We start from the raw sequence: 10,348 nt of genomic DNA, 5'->3' as shown, positions 1-10,348 counted from the left end.
TTAAAGGCACTTTACCATTCACTATCCTGGGGTGCTGGGTGGCTAAGTCAGTTGAGTCTCCAACTTCCACTTAGGTCGTGATCTCACGGTTGAAGAATTCGACCGCCTCCGCTCTGCGCTGACAGCTCAGAGCCTGGAGCCTGTTTGGATTCTGTGTCTCCCTCTCTCACTCTCCCCTGCTCCCGCGCTCTCTCTCTCTCTCTCTCTCTCTCTCTCTCTCTCTCTCTCTCTCAAAAATGAATAAACATTAAAAATTTTTTTAACAATTCACTGCCTTTTTGAAGTCCGAAAACAGGAATTACAACCCATTCTCCGCTCTCTGGGTCCATCTGGCGGCAGCTGCGCAGACTGAGCTGTTTCCCTTTCTCAGCGGGGGTCCCAAGTTTGCTCGGAACTATTTAGCTCGCCTCTCACTGAGTGCTCATGGGACAGAAATTAAAGAGCACAAACTCAGCAGGAAATTGTAGTGCCGTGAGAAACATCATCAGTGACCAATAGGCACAAAGATCTGGTTCACGTGGTGCATATTCAGCCTATCGTGCCCCTAATATTCTTCTACTCACTCCCTTCGGTTCCTGGCTCCTTCTTTCTCGACAAGATGGCTACACCGGCAGCACCGGCGAGTGCGTCTGCTGCCACTCCAGCTCCAGCCGCAGCTCCGGCTGCGGCCCCACCCTCGGTCCCAGTCCCGTCCCCAACCCCAGCCTCAGCGCCAGCCCCGTCTCCTGCTCCAGCGCCGGTTCCGGCTCCAACGCCGGCTCCAGCCTCATCCTCAGACGCGGCGGCTGCAGCGGCTACGACCGCGGCTCCGGGCCAGACCTCGGCCTCAGCGCCGGCCCCAGCGCAGACCCCTGCGCAGTCACTGCCCGGTCCTGCTCTTCCAGGCCCCTTCCCCGGCGGCCGTGTGGTCCGGCTGCACCCGGTCATTTTGGCCTCCATCGTGGACAGCTACGAGCGACGCAACGAGGGCGCTGCCCGAGTTATCGGCACCCTGCTGGGTGAGTGGTCGGACACAATCGTCTGAATCTTCTTCCTCCCACCTCCTTTTTCGCTTGTTCCCCTCCCTTCCCATCCCCATTGACCTCTTACCTATTCTTCCATGCCACCTTCCTGCCGCGACTTACCTCCTTAAGGAACTTGAACTTCCCTGCCACATTTCTGTCACTTCGGGTGGTATAAAATACGTAAGCAGTAGTTAGTTATTGAGTAAAAACCGTATGCGGAATGATTTACGTTTTATTTTTAATCTGCCCAGTAGCATTTCAGGCCAAGTGTGACCAAAAATGAGTTCAGATGCGGAGTAGGAAGTCAGAAATATATGACTCCCTAAACCCAACGACCACGTTTTCCCCCCCTTTCCTACGGACTAAATTTCTTTATTTTCTCGGTGTTTACAAAGACATTTTTAACCACTTGAGAAAGGAGTGGGGAGATCTGTAAAAAGACATCCCTTTGAACAAGTAAACCGGTTTGTCAGAAACTCGTTTAGGGCTTCAATAATCCTGTTTTCCTAAACGTTTGAGCCTGATCTTTTTTTTTTTTTTTTTTTTTAATTTTTTTTTTTTTTCCAACGTTTATTTATTTTTGGGACAGTGAGAGACAGAGCATGAACGGGGGAGGGGCAGAGAGAGAGGGAGACACAGAATCGGAAACAGGCTCCAGGCTCCGAGCCATCAGCCCAGAGCCCGACGCGGGGCTCGAACTCACGGACCGCGAGATCGTGACCTGGCTGAAGTCGGACGCTTAACCGACTGCGCCACCCAGGCGCCCCGAGCCTGATCTTTTTAATTTATTTGCTTATTTTTATTTATCTTTTTAATTTACATCTAAGTTAACATATAGTGCAACAATGATTACACGAGTAGATTCCTTAATGCCCCTTACCCATTTAGCTCATCCTCCCTCCCGCAACCCCTCCAGTAACCCTCTGTTTGTCTGCCATATTTAAGAGTCTCATATGTTTTGTTTCTCTCCCTGATGTTATATTATTTTTGCTTCCCTTCATTTATGTTCATCTCTTTTGTATCTTAAAGTCCTGATATGAGTGAAGTCATGTGATATTTGTCTTTCTCTGACTAATTTCGCTTAGCATAATACCCTCCAGTTCCATCCATGTACTTGCAAATGGTAAGATTTCATTCTTTTTGATTGCTGGGTAATACTCCATTGTATGTATATAGGGGTGTATACATCTTCTTTATCCATTCATCCATGGATGGACATTTGGGCTCTTTCCATACTTTGGCTATTGTTGATAGTGCTGCTATAAACATTGGGGTACATGTGCCCCTTTGAAACAGCACACCTGTATCCTTTGGATAAGTACCTAGTAGCACAGTTGCTGGGTCATAGGGTAGTTCTATTTTTAACTTTTTGAGGAACCTCCATACTATTTTCCAGAGTTAAGCCTGATCTTCTGTCCATTAGTCTCCCTAATATGTTAAAGTAATTTGTAAAATGGAGAAGCACTAGAGAGAGATTACTGATAATATGCCTCTTTCTCTGGGTACTGCTGATCCCATCAAATTCATTTTCATTCCATCTTTGTCCCCAATTTTAGATACCTTTGTGACATGTAATAGTTCTTCCACCATAGAAGACAATTGGTGTATTGCAAAGAAGACAAGATTGTAGGTAGATTGCACCAAATATTAACCATGTGCCTTGGAACAAATTACCTAAAGTCTAGTTCTGTCGGGGGCGGGGGTGGGGGGGGGGGGGCTACTTAGACTTGGGCTTTGCAAGAGCAAAATTATTACCAAGAGCATCTAACTGCTGGGACACATGAGCTACAAAACAGCCATTAGTTGCCATCCTCCACATCAGGGCTCTACCCCTGCAACACACAAACATAGTCTCTCTTTACTTATTTTTGAAGGTTTAGCATTTTACAGGAACTTCAGTTGATCCATTATCTTCCAAACATTGCCAAAGTTTTTCTGAAACCAAGACTTTGTATTCTCTTTGCCACAAGTGCCTTCCCTGATCTCCCTCATTTGTTCCAAGTTCCTCTCATCTTCCAGGTTCCCAGGAAAAGTGTTAATTAAGTATCAGTCCTTCATCCCATACCACCACCCTCACCCCCACTCCTAACTTCCCAAAGTATAATAGCTTTCTGTAACCATGTCCTGCTTTGAGTTTCTGTAACAAATGATTTTTGCAACATTAACTTGGCACTTGACAAAGACTACTCTTTCAGCTGCACTGCCAAATTTTCCAAACTCACATGCATGAGCTATTTAACTAAAGAAACAGTTCTCCACTGAGGGAGAGTATTAAGTACCCCAGATACTATAGTGACCTTATTTAGTGACCTGTAATCTACATCTTAAGATTCTCTTCTGGACTGGGACCATGGTACAATGCTAGGTGGTTACAGGGATAGTACTTACTGAAAAATGAAACAGACTCTTCTTACTAGGAGCTTATATATTTTCTCAGACATTAATTCATGAAACATTTAATTTGGCTAAAAGAAGTCAGTGGTATCTTTTAAGTACCATAAAATTGTTTTAAATATTTGTAATTCAAAGTTTGATAAAACAACATCTACTCTAACCTTCAATTCAAGATGAAGATCTACTCATTCAAATAATTAGAATACAATATGATAAATGCTCTAATAGAAGGTTATCATAGCAGCATGGAAATATAGAAGACTCAAAACTGCTTCAGAAGTCTGAAATGGTCAAGTCTATTGAATGCTGATGAGAGGTCAAATAAGAGAAAAAGTATTTACCCACTGGGTTTGCGGACATAGTTTCACCTAAGGGAGCAAAAACCATAGTGAAGTGGAATTAAACAGACACAGGTGTGGGCAGCATTGTGGTCACTAGTATAGAGGGCAGGGCTTGAAGCCTGGTATGGACAGTGCCAGTAGGTTAGAAAAAATGGAGAACCCAAGGGACCAGCAGTCTTAGGTCAAGAAACAAACGTAATGGGAGTAAGGGTATCAAAACTAGAATAGGAGATTGTGGTAAAAGACTGATACTGATGTTTAAGGTTCACAGTTAGAAGGTTTCTGGATGGTGATGGGGCTAACCATGGCACTAGATGACTGAAGGGAGGTACAGGTGAAGCTCCCTAACACTGTGCTTTGGGACTAGGCTACCGTATGGGTGCCCTGTGTAGACATTATTAGAATTTTCCAGGTAGTTCTGCAGATTGAATTATAGGGAGAAAATCTAGAGGCTGAAAATGAAGGTCATAGAAAAAAGACCTGGAGTAGGACTGGTAGCAGAATGGAACAGATAAGCAGAAGACCTTGTGAAGGAAGAATAGACCCATATGTTGATGGCTAAAGCAAAGAGAGATCGCTTCAGAGCTTCAGCTCTCTGGAGAATCCTGGTCCCACTGATGCATATGGCTAACTTAGAATTTACGAATTCAATTTGTTCATTGACTTTGAGGAGGCCTCTGAAAGCATTTGGAAAGTGGTCGGAGGCTGCCGAGTGCCCTAGGGTCTTGTAACACGTGGACAATTCTCTCTCACAGGCACCGTTGACAAGCATTCAGTGGAGGTCACTAACTGCTTTTCAGTGCCACACAACGAGTCAGAAGATGAGGTGAGTGGGAGCTTGAGCTGCCACTGTGTGGTCTATAACTGTTCGTTTGCTAGGCTCTCCTTAAGGCTTCTCCTGCACAATACGTTGTGCTTCTATAACTAAAAGTTCAACAAAGAACCTTCTTTCTATGGGTATATACTTCCTGGGCCTCTTGTCTGCTGGGGTGGGCTCTGGTCCTTTTCATCCATTTTTTCTATGGGCTTCTAGCTTCTTAGCTTCCTTTTCTGCTTTTCTTCTAAGGTGGCTGTTGACATGGAATTCGCTAAGAACATGTATGAATTACACAAGAAAGTCTCTCCAAATGAGCTCATTCTGGGCTGGTAAGTTGGAGTTGGGGGAATGGAAAGTGTTGGTGATTGCCAAGGTTTTTTGCTACCAGGCTAGTTATTCTACTCCCTTTTGGAGACAGAGTATTGAAAGTGTATTACTTCAGGGATCTGTGAATTTAGTGTGTCTTGCTGGCAGTTCTAATCTTATGAGTCCAAGAATATTTACTTTGAATTTTAGCTTTTACTGAGCCAAGTATTTTTGCCTTGCTGATGACTTGTAATGTTTCAAGAGCTCTGAGTCAGCCTTTGATTTGAGTTAATACAGTTTTCAGTGTAGTCTTTTTGCATTTAGGTTGCACTGGAGGTAACGCTACCTAGAGACACCCATTTTACCATTGCGTTTGGTATTAATGTTACATGTAGACTTGAATCCACAACTATGTTTCATTTTCCAGGTATGCTACAGGCCATGACATTACAGAGCATTCCGTGCTGATCCATGAGTACTATAGCCGGGAAGCCCCCAACCCCATTCACCTCACCGTGGACACAAGCCTCCAGAATGGCCGCATGAGCATCAAGGCCTATGTCAGGTGACCGGTGTCTTGGGGCACAAGGCCATAAAAGGCTGTCTGGTTCCTACCATGCCTGGATGACACCCACCTCCACCCCAAGCAGGTTTAATCCTTCAGTATATAACTCATTGCCTCATAAGGAAACCCATTCCTCCCTCTCAACAGTTATCGTTAGAAGGGTTTTACTCTGAAACAAAATTTGTCCCTCAAATATCCACTTGCTGATACCAGTTGTACCCCAGATTTCTACTTATTTCTCTTAACCAGTTTCAGATGACAGACCTTTAGGTATTTGAGCAAACTGTCATGTTTTTCCTGTCATCGTTTCTATAAGCTAACTCTTCACGGTTCCTATAGCTGATCCTCACTGGTATTTTGGTCATGTTCACTGCTTTTCTGAGTAACCCTTTGTTAATCGTTATTCCTGGATACACAGGACTCAGAGTCATACAGATTAAAGGATGGCTGTCCTTTGTGACTACATCTATTACCCCAGGGTCGAGTACAGTTTTGGTGACAATAACATTATAGCATTGACACGTTGAGCTTGCAGGCAGTTAAAATTCCTGTTGACAGGGGAGGCATGCTGAAGAAGGGGCTGCTGGGAGAGTTGGAAAGATTATCTTTTCTGGTTAGAATGAAGGCATTTCTTAGCGTATCTCTTACGCTGTTTGATTTGGTGCACTTTCTGTGTGTGACATAATGTAACAGACTTTGGTCCAGGTGAAAATATATAGTTGACATAGTAAAGGCAGTCACCTTTAGTGAGATTTCTTAAAGCACCTAATCTAGTCTTGGTGGGCTGGAGTCAATTTGCTTTTTTCAGTGCTAATGAAGGGCACAGTCTCTTAGAAGACCTATGGGTGGATATCTGGGCAGCCAGCTCCACAGGGAAATGCAGCATCCTGTTTCATCACTGATACTGCAGTGAGTGAAACATTCATCTGAAGGGACCAAGTCAGATCTGCAGGCTGAGTCCCCTCTCGCAGGCCAGGCTTCATTGTGTGTGAAGTGAGCTAAAGGAAAAATGTGACTTGCTCCCATGAGACCTCAGGTTCAGGTGGTTTCAGCCTTGTCTCAGAACCTTGGAACCCATAACCTTGGTGTGACTGCTTTCCCAGCCTGGACTAGACATGGAAGCCCTCTCCCAAGGCTATTTACTTACCTTGACGTCTCTCTCCCCAGCACTTTAATGGGTGTCCCTGGGAGGACCATGGGGGTGATGTTCACACCTCTGACCGTGAAATACGCGTATTATGACACTGAACGCATTGGAGGTGAGTAACCTTCCCATACCCTTTTTTGAGGTCTGACACTTTTCAGGGCACAGGGTAGCTGCTCTCTAACGAGAATGGAGGGCTTTAGGTAGGTTGAAGAGGAACCGTTCATCTAAAGTCTGTGATGATTAAAGTCACAATCGTTCTCCATTATAAACGAACTTCCAGGAATTATTTGTGCAATTAGAATGGGAAATTATCAGCACCAGAGGCTACGTGGCCATTCATATAAGACCAAAACCAGTGATTAAGCTCTAGCAGGAGGAAGAGAAGCAGCTAAGAGCAGAGCAGGGTTTCAGAGAAGTTGGCTGTATCCAGAGGGAAGTGGGAAAGTTAGCAGAATGATTAGAGATCGTCTCTTCCCTGATGGAATGACTGAAATGTCTGTGCCTCTTCTATCCCCCAACCTGTTCCCACAGTTGACCTGATCATGAAGACCTGTTTTAGCCCCAACCGGGTGATCGGACTTTCAAGTGACTTGCAGCAAGTAGGAGGGGCATCGGCTCGCATCCAGGATGCCCTGAGCACAGTGTTGCAGTATGCAGAGGATGTGCTGGTGAGGAGGGGGAAGGCGAGAAAGGAGGAGGGCATAGATCTCCACTCCGAGATCTCTGAGAGGTGTACTGGTGAAGTGACAGTCCCTGGTGGTGAGAATTAACTGTGCCTCACTGAATCTTTGTTTGGTGCTTAGTCTGGAAAGGTGTCCGCTGACAATACTGTGGGCCGCTTCTTGATGAGTCTGGTTAACCAAGTACCCAAGATTGTTCCTGATGACTTTGAGACCATGCTCAATAGCAACATCAATGTAAGTGCCATCCCTGGGCTTCTGGGAGCTTGTGTCTTCCCCCACCTCAGCTCATGCACACAAATGTGAAGGGAGATGACCTAGAGGGGAACAGAGGAGAAAGGGCTTTGCCGTTGGCCCCTTGCAGTCCAGGTTGGGAGGAAGGAAGAGGTGGTACATGTGTTTGGGGAGGTCTTCTGCCTTCTCTTCTTTGATTCCATTGTCTCAGGAACTGCTGATACTACTATGACTTGCTATCTAGATTCATGGTCAAAAGAAATGCTAAATTCAGAGGTTAACGAAAATGCAATTTCTTATTTTCCCCATCTGGGTTCACAGACTTCCCGCCCCCCATATCTTACCCCAGATCTTGGCTAAAGCACCCCACTTTTAGAAGTGTATCAGTAAAGAAGAGAAAGTGTTCTCAAACATTTCATTCTTATCTTCCACCTTTGAGTCTTGCTCAACCTCTTCTGAGCTGTTATTTATCCAGGACTGCCCTCTACCCAGTGTTCACCATGGAGCTGGCCAACCCCAGACTTTCTTCTCCCTTTCTGCCCAACCCCTCTCTTATTGTGGCTTCTTCCTCTTCCAGGACCTGCTGATGGTGACCTACCTGGCCAATCTCACGCAGTCACAGATTGCCCTCAATGAGAAACTTGTAAACCTGTGAATGGGCCCCAAGCAGCACTCCTGCCAATCTGGGCCACCCCAGGACTCAGAATGGAGTGTTGTAGGATGGTTTCCTTGTGGTTTGAGTCACACTGAGTCAGTCAACTGCTTGTGACTCTAAATAAACATAGCCTACCTTTTGTAAATGAATCCATCTTATATGAGTTTACTGCTGGGTGGAGGGAGAGCTCATGCAAAAACCAGGAAGTGAATACTTGGGTAGAAGTTGGTTGTGTGTTGGTGACTCGCCATCAGTAGTTGCACCCATAACCCAAGTCCAAGCCACTTTTCACCTGCCCCCAGACCAGACAGCCTTCTTTGCACAGTGGTTTCACAGAGGTACTTTCTTCCCGCTCTTTTGCCTATGATTAGAGCAAACTGGACCTTCAAAAAAACATTTTTGTCACTTCTCTTCCGCCTCACATGAATGACAGTACAAAGTGTTGCCCTATGCACAATTAGGAGGACCTAGAGCATGTGTTGGTGGGTGCGTGGAGAGGAACAAAGGAGTGGGTACAAATCTCAGTCCTGGGACCCATGAGTACATGCTGGTGGGAAGAAAGTCTTCTGAGGATTAACTGCATTTTACCAAATTTTTCTTTTGGCTTTCAGTCTGGAAAGGTGTCCACTGGCAATACTCTGAACCATTTTTTGATGGATCATGTGGGGTTTCCACAGGAAGTGGAAAGGAGAATCCATGCAGGGAAAATAATTAAGAGAATTAAATGCTTGATCTGAACTGAAAGAGTAAAGAGTGTGGTCAGGGTCATAAACTACTTGAATAGTAGAATGGAGCTATTTGCCACTATGGTTCGGGGAGGCAAGTTTAGGATCTATAGCTTAAATTTAAAGAGATGTCCCCCAAACTGCAAACTCCTTCGGTACTATGTGTAACTTGAGAGCACCATCGGGCTGTGTTGGGCTCTGCCAATGGCTGAATCTAAGCAAAGACTAGATGATATTTCCCAGGGATTTTGTAGACTTCAAACAGCCCTTTCATCTGATTGCTGGAGTGTTCTGCCTGGCCACTGCGAAATACCTTAGGTTGAGAAGAAATGGGTCATTATTCAGGGACTTAGGGTTATGTTACGTGTTGGAGTGGAAAGGTAAATGAAAGCAAGTGGGTATCAAAAAGGCCCAGATTGTAATTCAGTTTCTGAGACATGTGACAAGTTCTGGGGGTCAAAAGCTATGAATAGTAATGATACATTTTTACACGTAGGCATGAAATGACAATAGTTATGCCAAATTGTGAGGTTAAAAATAGCATGCACAATGGGAAGAGGGTTGATCAGAGTTCAGAGTGTTTGTGTTTTATTTTTGGGGTGGGTGGTTAATACCAACTTCAGTTTTTTTAAATATGCATGATAAAATTCCAGGGTTACTCACTGGAAATAATCTCCAAATGAAAATGATGGGAAATAATAGAATAAGAAAAAAGAAAGAATTTTTTTAATTGAGAAAGCATGGGAAAACTGGGTACAGCAAGTAAAGATGGCAGATATACATCCAAATATAGTAACCACACTAAATGTAAAAAGGGTTAAACTAATGAGAGAAAAAAAAGATTGAATTTTAAAACAAATCCCACCTATATTTTAGGTGTGAGATACACCTGAAATATGGACACAGAAAATTGTCATGCAGCTGTAAGCAGGACATCTTAAAACATTGAATGAAAAAGACTAGTCTCAGAAGACAGTGCATACTATAGGGTCAGAATGCAGAATCTAATCCTTCCTCTTTCCTTCGAGGCTGCCCAGAGCCTGGTAGCTTTGACCCTCCTGAGAAGTAGAGGACAGGGGACAAAAGAAATACCATCTCTCAGGAGGCATGCGGTCTTCAAGCCAAGGGCAGCCAAAAGCATCCCTTGTGGAATTGAGAGTATAAACTGCTGCAGAAGCCCAGAAGAGTCACTGGAGAAGATTTTCACTGACGAGGTAAACCTAGAACCCTGGAATGGAGCTTAAAGGATGACCACAGCTGTCCCTGGGGTGAGAATAAGCTGAACGAGGCAGAGATAGACTGGCCTGGACACAGTGAAGAGACATGGTGTGGCGGGTCTGTGCGAAGGGCAGCTAGCAAGAGATGGTTGGTGAAGGCTTGTCACCACCAGAATAGCTAAGGGAGACTGCAAAAAAGTTTCTGAAAGAAGCAGGAGTGCCTTTCAGGATGATGCCATTCGTCATCAGAAAGGTAGCTGGAG

At 44.8% G+C, this 10,348-nt stretch overlaps 1 protein-coding gene across 1 annotated transcript; it reads left to right on the top strand.

Moving 5' to 3' along the window:
• The first annotated feature begins 562 nt into the window (after positions 1 to 562).
• EIF3F (eukaryotic translation initiation factor 3 subunit F) lies at positions 563 to 8,292 on the top strand. The gene is made up of 8 exons (XM_025927870.2): positions 563 to 998; positions 4,495 to 4,565; positions 4,806 to 4,885; positions 5,290 to 5,427; positions 6,595 to 6,686; positions 7,106 to 7,242; positions 7,378 to 7,491; positions 8,066 to 8,292. Exons 1-8 carry the CDS (start codon positions 599 to 601, stop codon positions 8,141 to 8,143), a joined length of 1,110 nt encoding a protein of 369 aa, XP_025783655.1. The 5' UTR covers positions 563 to 598; the 3' UTR covers positions 8,144 to 8,292.
• Positions 8,293 to 10,348: the final 2,056 nt, after the last annotated feature.

The sequence above is a fragment of the Puma concolor genome, chromosome D1 (genome assembly GCF_028749965.1).
Source record: "Puma concolor isolate L17-30 chromosome D1, mPumCon1.1.hap2, whole genome shotgun sequence".
Taxonomy (NCBI): domain Eukaryota; kingdom Metazoa; phylum Chordata; class Mammalia; order Carnivora; family Felidae; genus Puma; species Puma concolor.
Note: the sequence above shows the minus strand (reverse complement) of the source record. Positions and strands in the feature narration are given on the sequence as shown.